This window comes from Erpetoichthys calabaricus, chromosome 12, assembly GCF_900747795.2.
Source record: "Erpetoichthys calabaricus chromosome 12, fErpCal1.3, whole genome shotgun sequence".
Classification (NCBI taxonomy): domain Eukaryota; kingdom Metazoa; phylum Chordata; class Cladistia; order Polypteriformes; family Polypteridae; genus Erpetoichthys; species Erpetoichthys calabaricus.
Genome location: NC_041405.2, coordinates 44,812,747 through 44,839,185, shown reverse-complemented (window position 1 = coordinate 44,839,185; position 26,439 = coordinate 44,812,747). Strand labels below are relative to the sequence as shown.

General features: G+C 36.4%; 1 protein-coding gene across 1 annotated transcript in view; it reads right to left on the bottom strand.

The window, feature by feature from the left end:
* Nucleotides 1–571: 571 nt before the first annotated feature.
* Nucleotides 572–26,439, bottom strand: part of stag2b (stromal antigen 2b) — a 248,895-nt gene continuing 223,027 nt past the window's right edge. Inside the window, 19 exon segments of the mRNA XM_051934406.1 lie at nucleotides 572–3,162; nucleotides 3,561–3,629; nucleotides 3,632–3,689; nucleotides 5,027–5,108; nucleotides 5,111–5,139; nucleotides 8,447–8,598; nucleotides 8,600–8,646; nucleotides 9,144–9,349; nucleotides 9,706–9,831; nucleotides 10,193–10,341; nucleotides 10,577–10,678; nucleotides 10,767–10,802; nucleotides 10,804–10,836; nucleotides 10,838–10,919; nucleotides 11,218–11,354; nucleotides 11,356–11,379; nucleotides 23,659–23,751; nucleotides 25,115–25,195; nucleotides 25,274–25,361. Of these exon segments, the coding sequence (XP_051790366.1) occupies nucleotides 3,076–3,162; nucleotides 3,561–3,629; nucleotides 3,632–3,689; nucleotides 5,027–5,108; nucleotides 5,111–5,139; nucleotides 8,447–8,598; nucleotides 8,600–8,646; nucleotides 9,144–9,349; nucleotides 9,706–9,831; nucleotides 10,193–10,341; nucleotides 10,577–10,678; nucleotides 10,767–10,802; nucleotides 10,804–10,836; nucleotides 10,838–10,919; nucleotides 11,218–11,354; nucleotides 11,356–11,379; nucleotides 23,659–23,751; nucleotides 25,115–25,195; nucleotides 25,274–25,361 (1,681 nt within the window). The 3' untranslated portion in view covers nucleotides 572–3,075.

The window sequence follows — 26,439 nt, the reverse complement described above, 5'->3', positions numbered from 1 at the left end:
CTGAGCATGGGGGAATCTTGTTAAACTTCATTCAAATTTTGCCAGGAACTGGAATGAACCATCATGGCTTCAGATGTTAAAACAGATTTTGTAAAATGGGTAATGTGGACTCTTAAAATGTTATTGAATGAAACTATAACAAGGATTATGATGACATCTAAATGCTTAGAAAAATAAGACAACATTAAATGATAAATATATCCTTAGCTCTTTAAGAATATTTGCTAATAATTTAGAAACAGAAAGCACCCTTCCTTAGGCAAAAAAGTAAGCATATACACAAACATGGATTCATTTAGTTTCCATATATCACAGTGTCTACTAGAATTGTACATTGTTCCTGTGAATCCAAAACACTTACCCGGGTTTTAAAATTAGCACAAAGTGTAAATAAAATAATCTCTCTCTCTCTCTAAAAATATATAAATATTTAGATATTGCAGAGTCTACGTTTATTCACATTAAAGACTTTTATCAAACAAAAAAATTATGTGACCACATTTTCTAAAATATTAAAAAGAATTTAATTGAATGTGCTATTATTTTTGTGTACTTAAGATTATCACACAACTGAAGAAGGTTTACTTTTATTCAAAAAGTTACTGTCTCCAGACATAAATACAAATCAGAAACAGTACAGTGGACGACAGAATGTGGAGGACAACAGATTCGGGTAAATATATAAAACAGGAGAAGCTGGTTAAAAACATACAGCTTTAAAGAACTGCTCACACAAAAGAAACACACGTTTAAAAATAGAAATGAAAAAAAAAAAAAAAATCAGCTTTGGCACCTTGATTTTTTATATACAGTCCTTTCAGCAGTTTCTGTTAATGCAGTGGTGTGAAAACACAACAGTATTTTTCAAAGTAAAAGATTCATCACTTAAAAAATATGTAAAACAAAAACTTATGTTGAATCAGTTTCTATCATTTTTTTCAGTAATAAACTACTCAATTTGTATGGTTTTTGGCTACCACAGCCTGGAAAATGAAGCTTAAAATGCAAAAAAAAGTGGGTTTTGATTTGTTTTATGGAAGAGACAAAATGAAAACAAGGGAGTTGTGTATTGCAAGCATTTTAAGGCATGGAATGATTATAAAGAATATACCTCAAATAAACAAGACATTAACAAAAATGTACAATTGTACTATAAGTTAATGGTTACTTAAGCCATGTCTAGCTGCCCAAGCACTGCAGAATAACTTTCATGTTCAAATAGTAAATTTAAAATTTATGTTACAGACTTAAGAATTTGTGAAAGGACATTTAAAATTAAAAACATAAAGCTTAATCTCAAAGAATAACATAATGGATAGTCCGAGTCTCTGTTATCCAAACTAATTTACATACATAGGAAAAATGGTATTGAAACCTGAAAACTGTTTTCAAAGACAAAGATAAAACAATATAAAATACAAATTTAAAAATCATTTTTAAAAGCATGAATTCACATGCTTATATTTTAAAAACATTTTTTGTATATATTTCTGAAACCTTATAATTTTAGGTTGGATTTTCAAAGTAAGAAAAACTAAACAAACTGCGCGATTATAAAATCAGCACCGATTTATATATATAACTTTTATTTAAAATTTAGATACCTATTCCCACACTCTAATAAGCTGTATAATTGTGTTTAGAGAAAATTATTTCCAGCAAACATACTATACCAAGCTCATTTTTTTCAGAGACACAATACAGTTGGCACTACTGGAAGGGTTGAAATGGCTTCCTTATATTAGTCTCTTGAATGAACAAACAAGCAAACACAATTCTAATCTTTGGGTAAGCTTAACAGTTACTCAGATTATAGGGCCTTAAAGTTTAGGCCCCTTGCTAAGTTAAATGGACACCAAGGAGCTAAGTAGTATTTGATGAAGTGGTCCAACACTCAAATATACCCATTTATGTGTGGTGCTCCCATTGCATTTAATTCATCAGTAAACAGGAACAGTCTACAAACACATTTCATGCTCCCAAATGCAGCTAAATTTACTTGGAGGCATCAGAGACCAAAAAAAAATCTGCTGCTAAATAAGGTTATTTTTTCTAAAATTAGTATTTCACAACTCATTGATTTCTTCTGCTCCTGTGGGCTGTACATTTAATACACATCAATAATTTCATTCTTACATTGATTAAAATGGTTTAATAATCTATTGTGTTATGTGCCAATATAAAAGTTTCCATATTTTTTAACAATATAAACTGTGTGCGAAAGTTAAATTTGAACCCTGACTCAACAGCTAACTGTAATGTATAAGCCACTGCTTGAAATATTCATGGAAAAGCTTACCCATTGATTAAGAAATTTTTTTGTAGTTTCAACAGATCACTTCAGCAGGCACGCAATGCTGCCTTTCAGTTCACTTAGTCCAGTGAGCAAGTCCAATAAAATTCTCCACAGAGGAGAAAAACACAATCTGTACAGCATTAGGAAGTTTACTGTAACAACAATTTCTCAAAACAAAGACCACAGCGCATTTTCCATTTTTCTTTAGAACATAAGAAACTCCAAGTACCTGCAGGAAAAAAAAATATAGGTGATAAATTTTTGGGAGCATCAGGGTACAAGTTGTTAACTTTCCAACATTAATTTTTCTTTACTTCAGAACGTATCTATCCATTTCTCCATTATCTATACTCCTTTAGCAGAGCAGTAAACAACTCTGGGTGAAGCAATAGCCTATCCCAGGACACACCCATTGAGAAATCCACATTCACTCAATGTGGGCCAAAATTGAATTGCCAGCTAAACTAATATTCACATCTTTGAGATGCTGGAGTAAAATCCGAGTACCTGGAGAGAAAAAAATCTTGCAGCATCTGTGAAGTAGCACTTCTAAGTTCAATGTCACCATGATGGTCTACTTTGAAATATGTGTAATTTAAAATTAAAAACTGATTATATTAAATTAAAACATTTTGAAATGTGTTATTTTAAATGAGATATGTAATGACACATGGCTGTAACTGTTAGTAATGTTAAACAAAAAGAAATATTATTTTTGGCAACACAAAACTGAAATAAAACTACCATGCCATGAAATAATCAAACAATGCAAAGAATTCTTAACTTACTGAATCATCCATGATTGAAGCAGGATCAAAGTAGTCTGGTTTCAGTTCTGTTCTTTCTCTTCTGTTCTTAGAGGGTGGCTAAAAAAAAAACAACAACACATATTCCACACTCATCAAGTGCTAAAAAATTTTAAATGTTCAAAAAAGCATATATGATAATAGCACTTTAATAGCACAAGTGTAGCAGAGTGTGACTCAAATATGACCCCTGAGTGGTGTAAAATAATTCAAAAAAGATGATAAACAAATAAATTTAATAATATGCAAATAAGGCTGTTGGAACAGGCTCAGTCTCTTGTAACACGGATTAAAAACTGGTAAACATCACCACCAAGTGGTCAAACTGTCACTTCCATAATGAAACATTTAGATTTTTTTTGGAAATATTTACCATTATGATGGAGTAAAGACTTACAAAGACATCCTAACAACTCTGAAATACTTTACATTTTTAAGTACACAAAATGAGTTTTTACCAAGTCAATATCCATGGTATCAAAATCCATGCCTTCATTAAGATCCTCAATGCGCCCTTCTGAAGACAATCATCACATCTTCTTACTATAGGTTCTTCATCATCCTCCATTAAACCTGTCCCACGGCGACTGTATATGACAAAAAAATAATAATTTTAAGACTGACTGAGGGGTTTAAAAATTCACAAATAAAATTGTATTTTCTTTCAAAATAAGTAAACCAATTAGGCTGCTGTTTTCTTAAAAAAATAACTTTTATCTAAATTGTTTGCATGTAACAACATATAACTCAATTATTTTCCTTTAGGAAACTGTAACAAGTGTGCATAATGCTGTATCAACTGCTGTTTTCCACAATGTCAAAAAAAAAAAAAAAAAAAAAAAGCTGACTTTAGTATAGGGTGACATTTTTAACATTTATTGTGACTTTACTATCGTGAAGACTGAATTTGCAATTTAAAATCAGAGATCAGGGCTGGCCCACAGCCGATTTTAATTTATAAAGATAATCTTGATATAGATGGAGCTAATAAGATGGTTATGATTGTTGATGAAGCTGAACATTGTGTAATGGCAAATACACCATGATTTGCTGACTATATGGATGGACCTGGACAGACTCTGAGTTGGGGCAGATGTTAAGTACTGCATATATAAAGTTACACTTCAGAAGAAGTTACACACCTTAGTGAGCTTCTGTGAGTTTCTGTAAATATCCTGACAGTACAGAGAAGTAATTAATAAGAGCTAATTAATATAATGTTAGGTTAAACAACATAAAATGCCAAGTAAAAAGGAAAATCAAGGAAAATTATTATTTAAACAATAGTTATAGCTGTATAACACACTAGACAGTCCTCATCTGGATACTGTGTTTAAGTTCTGGTATAATATTATAGAAAGTGGCAGTAAAGAGAGACTAGAACTGAGGCCAGGACAACAGTATAGCTGTTAGGAAAGACTGAAAGAGTTGAATCTTTTCAGTTTACAAGCAAACCGAGGTTAACAGGATACGTAATTGGAAGGGTTCAATATAATGAAAGTTGGATTCCAGTTGCTACTTTTAACATGCAAAGGGTAAATTTCAAACACATGTTAACTTTTTTGTCCTTTATATAAATGACAAATATGTGGAAAAAAACAGACAGGGTGTTTGGTGGATAGTAGAAATTTGTGTATCTTCAAACAAACCACTAGATTATATTTTGCAAAAGTCAGTTGAATATTGATTGACAAGCTCTGTTGGGCTGAATGGTTTGTTGCTATCAAAGGTTTCTGACATTCTTAATATTCTGAATGGAGTAAGGTATATTGGTATTATAACAAAAACAATTAATGCATTTGTTAAAATATGCAAAAATCCCCATATAAGCAAATAAAAAGTTTTATAAGCTACAAAAGTACAAAAACTCAAATAGTCGTTACACTTAAAAAACAGTGACTTGTTTACATGCATTAAGCCTCACATTGCATGCTGTAGATTCGTTCTTAGTTTGGCATAATTCATGGCAGCACGTTCTTGCTGCTGTCGCACTTCTTCTTGCTGTCTCTGGGGCTAAACATCCAAGTTACCTGGGTGCTAAGGAAACAAATTAAAAATGATATCAAATCTATGTATACAGTAAACAATTTAATCTTTTAAACAATATCTGAGAAATTACTTTTAAATAATATTTATTTATATAGTACGTTTTCATACAAATGATGTAGTTCAAAGTGCTTTACAAGATGAAGAAAGAAAAATATAAAAAAGAAGATTAGGTAATACTAAGTAACAAAGAATAAAGTGAGGTCCAATGGCCAGGACGACAGAAAAAAAAAAAATACACCATGAGGGTGCTTGGTCATGCTTTAAAATTCTACATGTCCGTTTGTTCCGCTGTATAATAAACTTTGTCCATGACCTTTGACGTACTACTTAGAATATGAACCGGCTCATTTGTCCATCCATTAAGTCAACTCACTTATACCAGCAAGTGCAATGTTACAAGGTATATTTAACATGTAGGTAGATAAATGTACTTTAAAATGTCACATTGGCACAACCAGGGAATCACAGATGATGACGGCAGGACATGACTTCCTCATAACTTCTCAGCAAAGATCCCAATTTCCAATTGCATTTTCAAAAGTATGAAAAAGGTTGACACATTCTGGCAGCAATCAATGTGGACCACACCAGATAAACAGAAGATGTACTTCTAGCAAAACACTCATTGCTTGTCAGCTTTTGCATGCACAGGACCCATTCCTATGACTTGCAGAAAAAAAATCAAACCTAGTAGGATTTTGTCATGGCTGATCAGACTACATTGTGGGCTAACTTTCCTGAGGACATTACAGCACACAAATGATGGTCCATGGTGTGCTGTGACTGTCCAAGAATCTATGATTATACAAATGAAGGCTATGACTGAAAAATAATTGGAAAAATAGTGTATTAGGACAGTGGGCTTAAGAGTACTGTTAAGTTAGTAAAAAAGAAAATTTTAAAATTACATTTTTTTATATGTACACTACATTATGAAGTAGACAGCAGAATGGCAAGGTGGTTAACTCAACTAGTAAAGCTAGTTTGAGCTTCAAGCTAGTCAATATTTTCCTATATCTCAAAGGCAATTCTAAATAGGCCTAGTATAAGAAACAGTGGATAGGAGCCCAAGCAATAATTGTAATGAACTCTTACTGCCAGTGCAGCCAAAGTATGTAGTAGCATTTCTTTGATACTGAAATTGGATTAGCATATGTAGTAAATGGATGGATGAACTCATTTCAAGTCAAGTCAAGTTGGGGGAGCATGCACTGGTACAGTGCGTTGCCGCACCCACTACACAACAAAACAACTCGGGATCCCGGTTGGCAACCCCCCAGGCAGACATGCAGTCTAGTCCCACCCTCTGGGAAACGGCCCTCTATCTACCGCAGCCAGGTGTTACGTGGGCAACCCCTTGGCCTGGTCCAGCCACTCGGGTCCCCAACAATGAGGATCCTACGAGCTGGATCACCCTCTGGCAAATGCGCCACATGGCCGTAGTGCCGTAAGTGACGCTCCCTCACGATGCAGGTAAATGTGCCTCATTCGGGACTCCATGAGCAACCGCTCATTTGACCACAAAGTCAAACCAACGGTACCCAAGGATTTTCCAGAGAGACAAGGTACCAAAGGAGTCCAGTCCTTTGTCTCAGGAAACTGAATAGTGTCCATGTCTCGCAACCATATAGCAAGACAGGAAGCACCAGGACCAAAGACTTAATGATTGTCACTGATTATATCTTGCCTGAAAAAAGGGCCAGAGTTGCCTCGAAAGCTTGCATATTGTAATCTTTATAGTTAGCCAATAAAAGGTGTCATTTTGCTTGACTTCTCACTACATTCATAATGTCTAACACGGTACAATACCCTAGGTACTACAGACATGCAGTCATGTGAGAAAAAAGAAAGTGCACCCTCTTTCAATTCTAAGGATTTAAAACCTTAGGACATATTAAACAAAAAAATAGGTAAATATAACCTCAGATGAACAGCACACAACATATTACACCATGGCATTATTTATTTAACAAAAGCTTAGCCAAAATGCAGAAGCAATGTGTGAAAAATTAAGTACACCCATACTACTTCCACAGGAATTAAGAGGGTAAGTAGAAACCACATGCGAAATTCAAATGCATTTGATTAACTGATCATCAGCCAAATGTGACTACCTCAATAAAAACAGATGGTTTTGACAGTTTGCTGGTCTGGAGCATTCAGGTGAGTTAACACAATGTCACGTAGGAAGGACATGATCTTAGAGAAGCAATTGTTCCTGGCACATCAATCTCGAAAGAGTTATAAGGCTACTTCCAAACAATTTGAAGTCCATCATTCTACAGTGAGAAAGATTATCCACAACATTCAAGACAGTTGCCAATCTTCCCAGTAGTGGACGTCCCAGCAAATTCACCCCAAGGTCAGATTGTGCAATGCTCAGAGAAGTTGCAAAAAAATCCAAGAGCTACATCTCAGACTCTACATGCGCCATTTAGCATGTTACATGTAAAAGTTCATTACAGTACAATTTGCCAGGAGAAAGCATCTTCTACCTAAAAAGAACATGGCAGCATGGCTTAGGTTTGCAAAATTGCCTCTGTGCAAACTATAAGACTTCTGGAACAATGTCCTTTGGGACAGGGGAGGCTGAAGTGGACAAAACTATTCTAGAGTTAAAAGTGATGCCATTATGTGTCATGCACACCAGCAAAAATACAACAGAATAGCTGAAAAAGAAAAGAATCAAGGTGTTGCAATGGCCCAGTCAAAGTCCAGACCTCAACCCGATTGAAATGCTGTGGCGGGACCTTAAGAGAGCTGTGCATAAACGAATGCCCTCAAACCTCAATGAAATGAAGCAACACTGTAAATAAGAATGAGCCAAAATTCCTCCACAACAATGCGAGAGGACTGATGAAGTAACTGTTTTTCTGTACAACCTTAAGTTATTGCTGCTAAAGGTTGTTCTATACAAGCTATTGAATCACTGGGTATACTGTTTTTTCAAACATGGTTTCTCCATTAAATAAATAAATAATAGCATAGTGCATCTGTTGTGTGTTGTTTTTACACCAGTGGTTAATTTAAAATAATTTTAGAACCTGGTAAGGACCAGATTTTTATTTATTATGTCCTGAAACGTAGATCCATAGATCTGTAAAAGGGTGTAAACTTTTCTTTTTCACATGACTGCATATATTTATATTTACCATATGATGGAACTATAGCTGACATATCCATCAAAAAAACAATGCTAAATAGACATTTGTACAGAAGCAATAAATAAATCTATATGTGATTTTTTGATTCTTTGAACTATAATGCCACTGTTTCATTAGTTTATTATACTCACTTGTAATCTAAAGGTGTTTGGTGATGATGCTGCTGATCAGGCTGAACAGGGTATACACTCATGTAGCTTTCTTCTGGCCGTAACCTCTTGGGCTCTCGCATTACTGTTGATGTCAGATGTGGCGTCTGCAACATAACTGGAGTCTGAAGTGTCCTGTTCTCTGTTCATCCACGTCCCATCACTGCTACTGCTGCTTTCTTCTGCTGCAGATCCAGTATCCAATTAAATTATGATAATTAAAAAAAATAATCATTTTATCTATTAATGTACAAAACTACCATTTTCTAGGCATTACTCCATCCATCCATTTTCCAACCCGCTGAATCCGAACACAGGGTCACAGGGGTCTGCTGGAGCCAATCCCAGCCAACACAGGGCACAAGGTAGGAACCAATCCCAGACAGGGTGCCAACCCACCGCAGGACACACACAAACACACCAAGCACACACTAGGGCCAATTTAGAATCGCCAGTCCACCTAACCTGCATGTCTTTGGACTGTGGGAGGAAACCCACGCACACACGGGAGAGAAACATGCAAACTCCACGCAGGGAGGACCTGGGAAGCGAACCCAGGTTCCCCAGGTCTCCCAACTGCAAGGAAGCAGCGCTACCCACTGCGCCACCCCAAGGCATTTAATATGACATGTAAAAGCTATATTCTATACTTTCAGTAACATATACACTTATCACATACCTTCGGCTAGTTTTCTCTTGCCCGTGGCTGGTTTGGTCTTTTTATTCCTCACAGTTGATCCCCGACTACTGATTCCACTGATGACTGACATTGTATCATCATCACCTCCAGCCAACAAAGAATTGCGGTAAGAGATCAATGGAAGCCAACAATCCTCCCTGCGCAGTGCCATTTGAAAAGTCATAAATTTTTCAAGGTAAACATAGCTATAAAAAGAAAAAACAAAGAAAAGTTACTCCACATTTATATAAACTGTTTCCAGAATGAAAAGCCTGCCACATTTTATATATTTAATATAATTGTATATCTGCACAATGCAAATCTTGCAGAAATGATTATTATTTTTTTAAATCACATGCTTAAAATAAGTTGTAAAATAAACTAATCAACACACAAATACCAGAATTCTCGCTCTCAGTTTAATTTCAATTATCAGTGCTACCTACACTGACTAGGTAGTGGAGCAGAGTGACAGTCCTAACATTTTTCTGTTTACTAGTACAAGAATGTCGACCTTGATTTAATGCCAGACAAACTATGATATTCTCAAATTCACTTACACGGTCCTTTATCTTGGCGAAGAAGTTTGGAGGAAAATTCACTCAAGATATCAAGAAAGGCAAGATTCACAGGAGGATGTCCTTCACCATGAGGGCTGGGTTCTTTAAAGGCAAATTCAATACCATCTCTGAAATCATAATTTAAATACAAAACAGATATGAAGTAATTACATTAAATAACTTTGTATAGATATTTATAGTCACATATTTAAATATATTTGCCACTCACAAATATGTAATATTCAATCATTTTCCTTAATAAATAAATGACCAAATATAATATTTTTTTTCTCATTGTTTAACTGGTTTCTCTTTATCTACTTTTAGGACTTGAGTGAAAATCTGATGTTGTTTTTAGGTTATATTTATACAGAAATATAGAAAATTCTAAAGGGTTCACAAACTTTCAAGCACAACTATACTTCCATATTTTGAAAGAAATGAAAAACCTGAAAATGTCAGTAAATCAATGTGTGATGTATAACTTACTTATGTAACATGGCGATGGCTTCTCTAGTTTTAAGTTGGTCAAGCCCAAAAGTTAGAGAGAAACGTCGAGCCAGCTCCTTAATGCCACAAAAGGCTGAAGATGATCTGTCAAAATTATAGCCAAGCTCGGACAGCGTTTCATTGAAGAGCTAAAGATTAGTCAAGAAAAATAACATTATTTTTCTACTATTGTCTTCTGTAATCCTCTACTATGGTATACTGTAACACTTAACATACTAAAAATCATTGTCTCTACTATCTTTAATTACTAAGAAGATCTTTCACTGGGAAACAACATGGCTTAATGATTACAATGTTATAGTTAGTAGTATACTTCAATCCAGGCAGCCATGTTGCTCCATCTAGACCTAACACAAAACGTACCTGTTGCAAACTCAGTATTAGGGTTTTGGCACACTGTATTTTGTCAATTTGCCTGGTCTTGCTCATTGTTTCCTTTATGATATCGCCATAGTCATTATAGTACTAGAGAGAAATAGAAAAACACATATTAACCCAGAGAATAGGCATAATCCAACAATGGCACAAATGTATTGTTGTCCTACTCACCCGCCATGTACTGTTTAAAAATATCTGCCCCAGTATTCATTTTCTACTACATTGTACACTATAAGTTTACAGTAATGCTGCTAATAAATTTCTCCTTTTGTGCAATGCCTCTATTTTACCAGCCTCATCATCCTGCTGGCCATCTGCAAAAGAAAGAAAGGAAGAATTCACACAATTGGTTAAAGTTACGGACACACATTTCCAAAAAAACATGTTATAACAGTGACAAAAGACTATGAATTGTACGGGATGTTAAATAAAATCTGATAAAAACATGTTTCACTAAGAAGTTAAACAAGAGCTACTAGCTTCACTTCATCAGTTACACTGCAAAATACCAATGCTTGTCTACCTTTCCTAAATGCCAAAAGGTTAAAGAATAAAAAAAGGAAAAAGAAAAAAAAAAGTCATGCATCATGGATCCTGGTGGATGACTTACCTGCACTGTTTGCTATTCATCATCTTGCTCTATGAACACATGATCAAGAATGAAATTCAGCAGTTCAGATTGCAAAGAAGAATCTGGAGTGTAAACCAATGGCTCAAGTATCTCACGTCCTCCTGAAACAATCTGATGACTAAATATCATCAGAGACATCACAGAGAATTGTAAAGGCCTAGGAGAAGAAAAAGAAATATCCCTGAAAAATTGAGCATTAGCAAATAAGACACCAAATGAGCATAATGTATGCTCTTTATCGTCTCTTCTAAGAACATGATTAGCATCTATATATATATAATTCTCTAAGCTGCCGCCAGAAGCGGCACGACACCCCATGAAAGCACACAGGAAGGAGCCACGCCCACACCCATGAAAGCACGCAGGAAGGAGCCACGCCCACCAACTCTAAGACCATTGGATATGACGAAAACTCGCAGAGCCACGCCCACCATCTTGGACACGACGCCTCGGAAAACACGCCGTCATTTCGGTTTGTCTGTGCTACAGGTCCGCATGCAGCTCTGAGCCACGTTGACTTTTCGGTTACGACGCACGACCGCGTGCAACATCACGAACTGTTTTTACACGCTACATACAGCAATTCGCATCCGCGACAAACATGCGTCTTCTTAGATGGTCCTGCAGGAACACGGAAAACGTTTCCCCCGCCCACCAACACTCTTTATTTCCCGACCCGCGTCCACCGTATCCGCGACAAACATGCGTCTTCTTAGATGGTCCTGCAGGAACACGGAAAACATTTCCCCGCCCACCAAAGCAGGACCATGTAAGAAGAGGCATGTTTGTCACGGATGTGAATTGCTGAATGCAGCGTCTAAAACAGTTTGCGAGGGGTATCCCATGGGATCCTTAAAAACAATCCTTTAAAACTGAGGTTAAAATACAATGAAGGAAGCAGTCTTTAAAAACCAATAAGCCCTGTGCCTCTGTGTCATTAGCGTCTCACCTGCTTCACCTATGCAGGCCCTGCAACAGTCGAGACGCTCTCTCAGCAGCTGACCTTCTCTGTGCCTGACTCCACTATAGGCTGCAACAAAATTATGAAAGTACGGGCCGCATTTGTTTCAAACAAGCTGTGTGTGTGGGTGGGTTGGTGTTAGTTAGTTAATTAGTTACTCGAAGAATTTCAAGATTTAATATGCACAAGCAGTAACACTGCAAAAGCAGCCCAAACCAGAAAAGATGGATGGGCAAAAAGTGGCCGACAAATTAAAACGCGTGTGCATTGTACTTACTGAAAGCAGCGTTACAGATTTTTGCAAATGTTCCATTCTTTTTTCCCTCTGCTTAAAAAACATTTAAAAAGCGGCATAGAATTGCTGAATGCAGCATCTAAAACAGTTTGCGAGGGTTATCCCATTGGATCCTTAAAACAATCCTTTAAAACTGAGGTTAAAACACAATGAAGGAAGCAGTCTTTAAAAAACCAATAAGCCCTGTGCCTCTGTTTCATTAGCGTCTCACCTGCTTCACCGATGCAGGCCCTGCAACACTCGAGACGCTCTCTCAGCCAGCTGACCTACTCTGTGCCTGACTCCACTATAGGCTGCAACAAAATTATGAAAGTACAGGGGCATTTGTTTCACACAAGCTGTGTGTGTGGGTGGGTTGGTGTGTGTTAGTTAATTAGTTACTCGAAGGATTTCAAGATTTAATACGCACAAGCAGTAACACTGCAAAAGCAGCCCAAACCAGAAAAACACAGCTGGCAAAAAGTGGTCGACAAATTAAACGTGTGTGCATTGTACTTACTGAAAGCAGCGTTACGGATTTTGCAAATGTTCATTTTTTTTTCCCTTTGCTAAAAAAAAACATTTAAAAAGCGGCGCAATTATGCGGCGTATACTACGCCGCGGGTTGGTATGCAGCATGTAAAACAGTTTGTTTGTCACGGATAATTTGTCTTTTACTATTACACGAAGACAATTTCCTGTTAATACTTCGTTACATTGATATAGCGGTGTTCAGTATTCAAAGCGCTATCCACAAAAGGAGGAACCAGGAAGCGAAACCACATTCTTCCACAGTCTCCTTACTGCAAAGCAGCAGCACTACTACAGCGCCACAAGGCAGTTAAAGAATACACCGGGCTCGATTTTGTTTTCACTTCTGTTTACAGAGATCGGGTCGTAGATAGCATTGTTGCAATGTTACTTTTCTTGGTGGCTTATTACATTACGGATGTTTCCCATGTTCATTTTTTCCCCTGTGCTTAAAAAGACATTAAAAAGGTGTTTCTCAACTGTGACTGCGGAACATCTCAGTACGCAAGCTATATTAAGCGTCAACAACAAAGACTCGCTACACCTTAATCTACAAGTGCTGACACTTTAGCCCTACCGATGAAGTAACTTTCACCAGCATGGCCTTCTTCGTCACGGACGATCCCGCTTTTAGTCACGGGACAATTGTATGTTGCTCTCTCCAGAGGTCTATCTTTTCATTCACTCACAGTGGTATCCACAAACCCACCCCATTTGGACAACTGTGTCGTTCAGGAAGTGTTCACCCATCAATACATAATTATGCGGCGTATGCTATGCCGTGGGTTGGCTAGTGTGAAAATATTTCATTTGTGCAAGAGGAACAATGACAACTATTAAAGTTAACCTGGAATAGGCAGTATGGGGTAATTGGTAAAACACCTTGACTTTAAAAAACCACAAAATTGCCATGTTAATTCCTACCTCTTCTCCCAGTATAAGCAAGTTACTTAATGCTCAATGGGTCATTATGATGTATCCACATTTCATCTCCATTTATGAAATGCTTTGAAAATTTCCACCAACAGAAATCTGTTAGCTTGAGATTCTCCTTGTGACTCTCTAGATGCAGTGATGTTCCATTTCAGAAGTCAACATTCTGGGCACCTAAGGTACACCGATTTTGCTTATGTTTGTGAAAATGGGCAACAAGTGTATATTAACTAGCAGTTAAGTGTCAATTAATAAAACAAATGCAGCAGCTTTCACACAATGCACTCTATCACAGAGTCTCTTTTCTCTATTTCATGCTCAGCTGCCTTGTCTCTTTCATTCATACTTAGTAGAGGGCACACTGCACTTCAAAAAGTGAACTACAACTGGTTTATTAAATATAAAATTTCTTAAACACATCCTATTTAGAGTTGTGCTTACTAATGTTACTTTGGCTCAAATCCCCATTAGGCCAAGTAAACTGGGTAAAACTGCTAGTGATATTGACAGACTGATAAGAGTAGATTGGCGGGACAGACGTCAAATTAGGAAATTACATATAGACCAGTAAACAAAAGAAAGAACCATATATAGACTAACAAAGACATGTCAAATAAGAGGAGGTAATGAACAGGAATGCTCACTCTCACCAATCCTGTTTAATATTTATGTTAAGAGAATAATTAAAGAAGCACTAACAAACAAGAAATTAGGGGTGAAAGTTGAAGGAAAGATGGATTACATCTGTTAGGAGTTGTAGACTATAAAGCGATAAAATCAAGCAATGAATGACTGTGAAAACTAATGAACAGATTACCTTACACATGTAAGATCAATGTAATGAAGATCAACATAAAGAAAACAAAAGTGATGTGTATATCAAAGGAAAGAATAATGAAACTATTAATAAAAATTGGAAAACACATCTTGGAGGAAGTAGATAGTTTTAAATATTTGGGAAGTATGTTGTCAAGGGATGAAAGAAGTGAAAAAAAAGAATGAAAAAAATACATATGGCAATGAGAAAAGCGGTCTTCAATGCAAAATTAAAATTAGTAACAAACAATGGAAAGAACATTGAAGAAAATTAAAAAAATAATCTGAAGAATGTCATTGTTTGGAGCAGAGGCATGGACAATGTGGAAAGGGGGATAAAAATACATTTGAACTGTGGTTATGTAGAAGGAGAGAAAAGTTCAGCTGGACCGATACATTATCTAAAAAAATGCATGTACATGTACTTTGAGAAGATGGTTTGTTGAAAAAAGTCTGAAGGGTAAACTGGTGGAAAAGAAATGAAGAAGAAGGTTGAGACAGGACAGGTTATATTATGAAATCAAAAAATAACATCACTGTCTAAAAGCTTTTCAAGTTCATTACATACTTATACAAAATTTGTATGTTATCAGGTTAAGATTTGGCAAAATTGCAACTGCACAGCCATCATAGTATGCACAGTGTTTACTTGTAGCATAAATGTTATAGGGTACTCATTAATTGCTACAGCTCTATGGCCAAAGCACTAGATTCTGGTTTACTCACTGAGAGCAACAAAGTTTTTGCGTATGCCCAGTTATCTGTAATCATGCAAACTTCCTGCCCCAAGTGGCCAGTGCAACTCTCAGTCCTTAAGTAGCTGCATCTTCATTCTTGATGAAATTATGCTATGTGTAAACATCTGCTTTTCAGTGCAAATTCTTCATCAATATAACAAACTGGTATTGTTAGGCATACTTCCATAGTTCTGCTCCACCCCAAACTGACTGTGGCTGTACAGAGTACTGCAGAAGGGCTCTCACCCCTGGATGTTGGATCATTTTTTAAAACCTTTTCTGTGCAGTTTTAATCAGTGCCTTGTTTTTTTTGTTTGTTTGTTTTTTAAAGACAACTACCATTACCTGATTTGCTTTCAAAAGCCTGATGGACATGGACAAGTGTCATAGCATAAACAGGTAAGCTCATCTGTGATTGAGACTGTTTGGTGTGTGTGTTTTAATCCTATACTGGATAATGTGGTTAGATTTTAGATGGTTTCATTGTTTGAGTGCAATGCTGCAACAGTATGCAAAGTATGCATTTTTGATGAATGTCATCACTATTGCAAACAAAATATTATTAAATTAAGGACTATTCTCTTCAATTTGCTACTAAAACATTAAAAATTAAGTGATGGATGATATTGGTTTAACATTACTTATATTTCCCAGATTTCCCAAGGTCTGCTGCCAAAACAAGAGAACGAAATTGCATTTTTTTTTTAAAGTGTTATTACAGATCAGACTCCTAAGAATGTAGTGTATAATTAGTCATGAGAAGCAAGTACATTTGATTCAACACTGTGCTCAAGCTTAGGAGTGGATCTGTGATTCATTACAAACACTCATTTGCTGGTTAGAGTAGTTTGTAAATGGGAAAGCTCGATTTCTGAGAGAGAAGGAGTACTAAATAGAATGCAGTCATTGTCACTTTTTACAATTAACACATCATGGCAGCTGTAATCATAATTACGATTAATATACAAACAATTGTAAAGTCCTGGTGTAAAAAAGATCTACAATTCAACTGCAGCCGTTTTCTAGTTTCAACCCTGAGTGTCCTCTATAGGTTGCTATTCACTTGCGCAGCCAGCAGTCCTTTAGTATATAACCTGTCAGTTTGTAAAGTCCTGAGGAGATTGGCCCAAGCACCTTTGCCCTGCCCTGGGGCTGACATTTGCCTCCGAGATGTTGCATCAGCCAGTTCGGGAGGAAGAGCCAACTAATGACATCTTTTGTTAAGTTTTCTATAGTTAATAATTTCGATAGACTTCTTAAGCAATTAATTCTCTGCGGTAGGATTAATAACATATCCGTCACATTCCTGGAGAGTCTACGAAACAAGCATTGTGCATCTATAAGAAGTGGGTATTATGTCTGTATAATATGGCTTCATCGTTGTGTAGATGTAATGTCTGCGTGTGTGTATACAGTTAGGTCCATAAATATTTGGACAGAGACAACTTTTTTTCTAATTTTGGTTCTGTACATTACCACAATGAATTTTAAATGAAATAACTCAGATGCAGTTGAAGTGCAGACTTTCAGCTTTAATTCAGTGCGGGGAACAAAACGATTGCATAAAAATGTGAGGCAATTAAAGCTTTTTTTTTTTAAACACAATCCCTTCATTTCAGGGGCTCAAAAGTAATTGGACAATTGACTCAAAGGCTATTTCATGGGCAGGTATGGGCAAGTCCGTCGTTATGTCATTATCAATTAAGCAGATTAAAAGGACTGGAGTTGATTTGAGGTGTGGTGTTTGCATGTGGAAGATTTTGCTGTGAACAGACAACATGCGGTCAAAGGAGCTCTCCATGCAGGTGAAAGAAGCCATCCTTAAGTTGCGAAAACAGAAAAAACCCATCCGAGAAATTGCTACAATATTACAAGTGGCAAAAATCTACAGTTTGGTACATCCTGAGAAAGAAAGCAAGCACTGGTGAACTCGGCAATGCAAAAAGACCTGGACGTCCACAGAAGACAACAGTGATGGATGATCGCAGAATCACTTCCATGGTGAAGAGAAACCCCTTCACAACAGCCAAACCAAGTGAACAACACTCTCCAGGGGGTAGGCGTATCGATATCCAAGTCTACCATAAAGAGAAGACTGCATGAAAGTAAATACAGAGGGTGCACTGCAAGGTGCAAGCCACTCATAAGCCTCAAGAATAGAAAGGCTAGATTGGACTTTGCTAAAGAACATCTAAAAAAGCCAGCACAGTTCTGGAAAAACATTCTTTGGACAGATGAAACCAAGATCAACCTCTACCAGAATGATGGCAAGAAAAAAGTATGGAGAAGGCGTGGAACAGCTCATTACAAAGCATACCACATCATCTGTAAAACATGGTGGAGGCGGTGTGATGGCTTGGGCGTGCATGGCTGCCAGTGGCACTGGGACACTAGTGTTTATTGATGATGTGACACAGGACAGAAGCAGCCGAATGAATTCTGAGGTGTTCAGAGACATACTGTCTGCTCAAATCCAGCTAAATGCAGTCAAATTGATTGGGCGGCGGTTCATGATACAGATGGACAATGACCCAAAACATACAGCCAAAGCAACCCAGGAGTTTATTAAAGCAAAGAAGTGGAAAATTCTTGAATGGCCAAGTCAGTCAACCTGATCTTAACCCAATTGTGCATGCATTTCACTTGTTGAAGACTAAACTTCAGACAGAAAGGCCCACAAACAAACAGCAACTGAAAGCCGGTGCAGTAAAGGCCTGGCAGGGCATTAAAAAGGAGGAAACCCAGCATCTGGTGATGTCCATGAGTTCAAGACTTCAGGCTGTCATTGCCAGCAAAGGGTTTTCAACCAAGTATTAGAAATGAACATTTTATTTCCAGTTATTTCATTTGTCCAATTACTTTTGAGTCCCTGAAATGAAGGGATTGTGTTAAAAAAATGCTTTAGTTGCCTCACATTTTTTATGTAATCGTTTTGTTCACCCCACTGAATTAAAGCTGAAAGTCTGCACTTCAACTGCATCTGAGTTGTTTCATTTAAAATTCATTGTGGTAATGTACAGAACCAAAATTAGAAAAAGATGTCTCTGTCCAAATATTTATGTACCTAACTGTATATGTATATTATATATACAGTATATATACGCATATCATAATGGTAAAGCAATTTTACTCTATGCTATTTCATATTTATTAATTATATACTGTTCAGACAGTTGTAGCTTTAAGCATACTGTTATTCGCAACCAGTAATACTTAGGCTTAAATATTACAGTTCATGAATAGCGTCTCTCATAACATTGTTTAAACTGCATCAATATACTTTCAAGCTTGTTTAATAACAGTGCCATGTAAGTATAAAATACCATTTTATTCATTATTAATTATTACAGTAAAAGTGTTCATTGCAGTTTGTTCTACATATTATCATCATACAAAATTTAGTTCTGTCATCTTATTTATTATTTGTATTAATTACAGTAGTTTAAAATAAATCTTTTTTTCTGTCTGTTTTGTTAAAAGAAATCACACAAACACACATACATCTTATTTACACAGTCACCATCATTTAGCCTTGTTGTAAACAACTTCCAGAATATATGAGTGGCATGGATTTGTATTTTAATAAATAATAACTGGACTTTTTCTCTTTCTAACTGGTATTAGTGGACAACCTGTGGAGACTGTACTTTCTAAAAAGAACTTCCAACTTTTAAAGAATCAGTGAGGTCACAAGTCTAATTATTCAACACCTCCGTAACACCTAGTGAATCATCTACCCACAAAACCTTTTAAGATGAAACAACTGGGTCTCATTCTTCTGCACAAGTATACATTCACAGCATTCTTTTTAACACTAGAATCCCTGAAGCTTACAATATTTTTCGTTGTCCCTAACCTCCTTAAATTTTCCCAACATACGCCAAGAAGCTCATAGCTTCTTATCAATGTGCTAATAGCCTGCTTTTGCTAAGCAAATGTGTGGTTTAGAGGAATGCAGCCTGCTACAACCCTCGCCCACCCCCCCATTCAGTCAGATGAAGGCACTGCTCTGCTGAAATCCGCATAGCTGAAGTCTGTGTTGTCCGCATAGCTGAAGTCTGTGTTGAAGTGTCTATCTGGCGATGTGTTTCTAAGGAATTATATAAGAAATGAAATAATCGTGATTTCAAATACATACAGTGGTGTGAAAAACTATTTGCCCCCTTCCTGATTTCTTATTCTTTTGCATGTTTGTCACACAAAATGTTTCTGATCATCAAACACATTTAACCATTAGTCAAATATAACACAAGTAAACACAAAATGCAGTTTGTAAATGGTGGTTTTTATTATTTAGGGAGAAAAAAAAAATCCAAACCTACATGGCCCTGTGTGAAAAAGTAATTGCCCCCTGAACCTAATAACTGGTTGGGCCACCCTTAGCAGCAATAACTGCAACCAAGCGTTTGCAATAACTTGCAATGAGTCTTTTACAGCGCTCTGGAGGAATTTTGGCCCACTCATCTTTGCAAAATTGTTGTAATTCAGCTTTATTTGAGGGTTTTCTAGCATGAACCGCCTTTTTAAGGTCATGCCATAGCATCTCAATTGGATTCAGGTCAGGACTTTGACTAGGCCACTCCAAAGTCTTCATTTTGTTTTTCTTCAGCCATTCAGAGGTGGATTTGCTGGTGTGTTTTGGGTCATTGTCCTGTTGCAGCACCCAAGATCGCTTCAGCTTGAGTTGACGAACAGATGGCCGGACATTCTCCTTCAGGATTTTTTGGTAGACAGTACAATTCATGGTTCCATCTATCACAGCAAGCCTCCCAGGTCCCTGAAGCAGCAAAACAACCCCAGACCATCACACTACCACCACCATATTTTACTGTTGGTATGATGTTCTTTTTCTGAAATGCTGTGTTCCTTTTACGCCAGATGTAACGGGACATTTGCCTTCCAAAAAGTTCAACTTTTGTCTCATCAGTCCACAAGGTATTTTCCCAAAAGTCTTGGCAATCATTGAGATGTTTCTTAGCAAAATTGAGACGAGCCCTAATGTTCTTTTTGCTTAACAGTGGTTTGTGTCTTGGAAATCTGCCATGCAGGCCGTTTTTGCCCAGTCTCTTTCTTATGGTGGAGTCGTGAACACTGACCTTAATTGAGGCAAGTGAGGCCTGCAGTTCTTTAGACGTTGTCCTGGGGTCTTTTGTGACCTCTCGGATGAGTCGTCTCTGCGCTCTTGGGGTAATTTTGGTCGGCCGGCCACTCCTGGGAAGGTTCACCACTGTTCCATGTTTTTGCCATTTGTGGATAATGGCTCTCACTGTGGTTCGCTGGAGTCCCAAAGCTTTAGAAATGGCTTTATAACCTTTACCAGACTGATAGATCTCAATTACTTCTGTTCTCATTTGTTCCTGAATTTCTTTGAATCTTGGCATGATGTCTAGCTTTTGAGGTGCTTTTGGTCTACTTCTCTGTGTCAGGCAGCTCCTATTTAAGTGATTTCTTGATTGAAACAGGTGTGGCAGTAATCAGGCCTGGGGGTGGCTACGGAAATTGAACTCAGGTGTGATACACCACAGTTAGGTTATTTTTTAACAAGGGGGCAATTACTTTTTCACACAGGGCCATGTAGGTTTGGATTTTTTTTCTCCCTAAATAATAAAAGCCATCATTTAAAAACTGCATTTTGTGTTTACTTGTGTTATATTTGACTAATGGTTAAATGTGTTTGATGATCAGAAACATTTTGTGTGACAAACATGCAAAAGAATAAGAAATCAGGAAGGGGGCAAATAGTTTTTCACACCATGTACATCTCATGTGTGTTCCATGTCCACAATGATCTGTTTAAATATGACAGAGGAAATGCGAGGCAAGAAATGTTGAACACATGGCTAAACAGAAAATGTTTTCATAATGTATTGTAATAATGACAATTTTGATGTGAAATATATGTTGTGTGAAACCCAAACATCCAAGAAACACTTTCACAAAAGGTTGTAAAAATAACAAGTATGTTTTTATTCAAGAATAAAACCGAAGAAACAGAAATTGCTCAACTGACATGTTGCTGAGGCCCAGCTATCAGTTAGTACAAATAAAAGATGTTCACATATGTGTGTGTTTGCATGTTTCATTTTCAACCAGTTGTCACAGTGGTTAACACTGCTCCATCACGGATCTACCGTTTAGCAATGTTTATATATAATATGCTACCAAGGCTGTTCGTTTGTCTGTCCAGGATTTTAAATCAACTGTAGCTAGCAAAACATTTGACCTATTGACCTGAAATTTGGTACACATATATTACATGACGTCTACTGTCTGCTTTCTGGGTGATGATTGACCTCCAAGGTTATTCCTCTTTTTATTTTATTGTAGAATCAACTCTCAGCAGTGGCCAGCAGCCATTCTCATACCTACCACCTTCGTCGCTCACTTCCCCTAACTCTGCTTATCTTACTTCAGTCTTCAATCTGCCTCAAGAATAATTTAAGTGCCAGCTTAAGTGAAAAATTAAAGAAAACGTACTAAGTAATTGCAACACAAACACTGACTTAATCAGTTTTAACGCGAAAAGATGCCGATGAAAGAAGAGAAGAAGCGGGCCACTAGGGTGGAGAAAAGAAGAGCTGCTCAGGAAGCAGCAAGCGCATCAACCTATGAGCAAACGAATGCTAAACGTACAGAGAAAGAGTATGAAAACTATGAATGCTCAAGTGTATTCACTGCACATTATTGTGCAGTGCGCTGTTACTGGTAGTGAGATAATCCTGTTTGAATCCCGTGTCGTCTCTGCATTTAGCACTTTGAGCAGTGAGCTGTTGTAATTATTATCATATAACAAAAACATAAATTTGATGCGAGTCTACAATCCTGTGTAAATTTGTAGTACTTGTACAAACAATCCTATCAGTATGTCATTTGAACAATTTTTGTTTTTAAATTCAGTTTTATTCTTGGATTCTTAAATAAAAAAATTGTGAATGTCCATGTGCAAGGAAAAGTAATATCCACCATAGACTCTGCGGTGTCTGTTTGCTCAACAAGACAGCAAGAAGAAATGACTGAGCTGCGTTTGTGTGTCTGCCTTTATCCCTTCAGCACTAATTTTTACAAATACCATAAATTTATACCAGCTGTTACAGACTCAAATCAAATGTATGTTTTTATTATAGAATAGTAACAATAGCAGGTCACTACTCAAAACAGTAAATGCAAGGAAGTCCCGGAACTGAACCCGTAACCTCTTGATTATGAGGCACCAGTCCTTGCCTCTGCACTAGCTAGGCGGACATGTCTACTTTGTATCGATAAATAGTTGGGCTTCAGTTTTCACACACTGCTAGTAACATTTAATGGAACAATTTCTTTTTCTTCAATTATTTTCTTAAATAAAAGTGCACTTGTTTTGTTATACCTTTTGTGAAAGTGTTTATTTGATATCTGGACTTCAGTCTTCACACATTATACACTTCACATCAACATTTAGTCATTATTACTAAAACATGAAAAGTTTCTGGTTTACTTATGTGTTTAAAATTTCTTGCCTCATCTTTCCTGTCATCCTACATTTACACAGATCGCTGTAGACACGGAACACACATGAAATATATGTAATCCAAATAACAATATATTATTTACCCAATACAATTCCAGACACCTAACACTAATAGACTTCAGCTCTTAGAATTTTGTGTCTGACTTCAGATGCCTTGGTAGGGAATGGGATAGCAGGATGCCTGTGCTGATTGACACATTTGTAAAAGAAAGACACTGATGAGGAGGTGCAAAGGAATTGAAGGTGGCCCAGCATTATGGATATTTTCGTAGGCTTCAGGGATTCTAGTGTTTCTTGACACAGTTTTGCTGAATAATTGTTTGGCTAAAAGTACTTAAAGATAGTTTGTCCAAAAGACGATGAAGCATTTTTTTTTTTATAATGGCCATTAGCTTTGGCTTCATTCTCTACTCTGCTACTATTACATTCAACTGAGCTTGCCTTCTTAATTAGCTTCTTGATTCAGTGTGCCCCTCTTGAAGTGACATTACTGGCCCAGAACACAACAGTACAGAAAATTGTATTGGCTATCACAAAGTTGTAGAGCAAGTAAAGAACGTCATTACCCAAATAAAAGGAATGGCGTTTGCCAAATAAGGGATATGCTCCCAAATAAATGCAATTTTGCTTGGGAATATTCATCTCAGATGATTTATAAATTAGTAAAAGGTACTAACCTGCTCTTTAACAGTACTATTTACATTAGCCAGGTAGTGCTGGCATATTTGACAGAAAGCTCTCATTTGTTTCCTCACATTTGCCATGTCCTCCTGTAGAGATAATGTGATAGGAATTCATTTAGATATGCAGCTACTTTTGTGGCCATAACAAGATTTTCAAATACAAAACATTAAGATGTACTTGCAGTTACTAGCAAAGAGATGTATATATTAATGTAAATATATATTACAGTATATGAAACAGAAAGCACAAAAGAAACAAAAGTATTTTTCTCTTATTTATAATCTCTTGTAACAAACAAAAGAATTTTAAACAGCAGTATTATTGTAAACATCATGCTAAGACAGAGTTTCTTAAACTATGGATTACTGCCTTTTGGGTCATATAAGATTGTAAGTCACCACTGTATTTAATAGGAATGGATCACACATGGTTTGTAAAGGTCGTGGGTTGTTAAAGCAATCGACATGGCTCCACTTTGATAGTTGTTGACGATTATCAAAGGGAACCCTGCTTTACTTACTTACTTGCTTTACTTACCTATATTCACCCTTAGCAAACATGATAACCTTGCATCAACATAATCTGGTATTAGGTACCATTCTACTGCAGACAACCAACTACCTTTAAATTGCACATAAAATTAAACACAGGCTCCTACTAATGTTTTTATTTGCATCTACCAAGGGGTATGTTTTTCTTAGCTGGCACCATTTGCCATGTCCTCCGCCCAGAGAACAAAAAGGTAGCTGGTTACTATCCAATACAAGTGCTTTTTTGTAGTGAGGATTTTGGTTTATTTGCTTAGTTATTAATATATACACAAAAAAAAACAAGCAGATATATATGCAGAATGCATACAGAAGCAGAGGTGTTCAAATAGAAAATCCAACTTAAAAAAAGTTGCATTTATCCCCAACATAGCCTCACTCCAAACTGATTAACACATGTTTACATTAATGGTATTTATAAGTTTTCATTATGACGAACAAAAAAAGTGAGAAATTACGTCAATTTATGTGAGGAGAAAAAAAAAAAGTTATATGCAATTTAATGTCTCATTTTCAAATAAAATATGTTTTGCAGTTTAAGAAGCAGGTACTGTGAAGCTTGGGTCACAGAATTGCATGAGGGACAGGAAGGTGAGTCCAGGTTTCCAAGGAAAATCCAGGTACTTTATTACTGTACAGAGAAGGCGGGTACAGTCTCAAAACTTTATTCAAAATAGGAGATGTAATTTAAGCACTGAAGCACACAAGATAGGAGCCATGACACGGCCAATCATCCTCTTTACAACTGCATAAACAAATGCTTATAATTTGCAGCTTCTAAATAAACACAATACTCCCTTGCTTCTATTTAAAAAAAAGTGATACAATGCATAAAATCCTAAAATTAAGTACATTTTCAAAGCATGAGAGAAGGGGTATATTAATAGAAAGGGTGGCTCACTTTTGTCCAACTGCCTTCAGAGACTTTGGCAAGTTTCCACAGTATCACATAGTGGGTGCACTGTAATGCATGAATGACGATCTGGAAAGAAGAAGAGAGAATGTAAGCATGTTTGATCACTATTTCAAACATGTAAACAAGAACAGGAGAACTACTTACCTGTTCAGGCATGTCCCCATTTTTAATGCCAGTTTTAAGAAGCTTATAGTTGCTGCTAAATAAATCCCACCGAGACAAATCATGAGCACTAAAGGAAAAAGTAGAAAATAAGGCATATTTTCAACTTATCAAAATTCACACAGTTAACATACTAAGACATATAATTCAAAGATATTCTCACTACCAGACAGTGTAAAGTATCGATTTGAACAGCATCAATTAAGACAATTTAAAAATAGGTAAAGAAGTTTAATCAATGAAATAGCATTCATTGATTTTATTACAATAATATTCTGTCTAATCTTTATCTTAAACAGAGAGACTAGGTATGAAAAACAATAAATCAGGGAAACAAATACATGACTGTTTTATACGTAATGGTTATATCTTTGTAGTCTGCTCAAAATATAAAACTACTACATCTAATTTAATGTTACTGTTAATTCTATGCAGAAGGTTGCTTTGCTTTAACATGTTGTTGCACACATATCATTGGCTCCATACTGTGCTTTACATCCAAAATTCACAAAAAGGAAAACTGCAGCAAATGCGATAGATTAAGTGAAAAAGTAAAAAGTAATATTTAATGTGCACAAAATAAAAATTGGTAGTGAAAAAGCTGCAGTATTTAATAATTGCTATAACATTATAGAATACACCAATTAAAAAAAAAAAACAAAAAAAAACACTCCTCTTTTGCTAGAAAACCACGACCATACCTATTTCAACAGCTGTCTGCTTCAGGCAGAATAGCCCAAGTCAACACTGCAATGCTGAATTTTAATTTTGAACTTTGTTTTTTATTGCCAAGCAACACAGTTTTACTTGGTGTTACATCAATACATATATAACAAGGTAAATAAAATTAAACACCACAATATACAGTACATCAGGGATCAGAATTCACTTTATTTGCCAGATACACTAATGTGTACTAGGTAATTGTCTTGATAGTATTGATGCAACATACAAGGACAACACAGAATACAAAAGAGAAAATATAAAATACGATGCAGCATACAAGGGCATAACAAAAAATAAAGAGATAAAGTAGGATTAAAATGTCCTGGTAGTCTAGTGTGCAGTAATATATAGAGGCGGAGTAGAATTTCAGACCTGGTTAGTCGGAATATCTGCACATACAAAAATAACCGTTTAGGTGACAT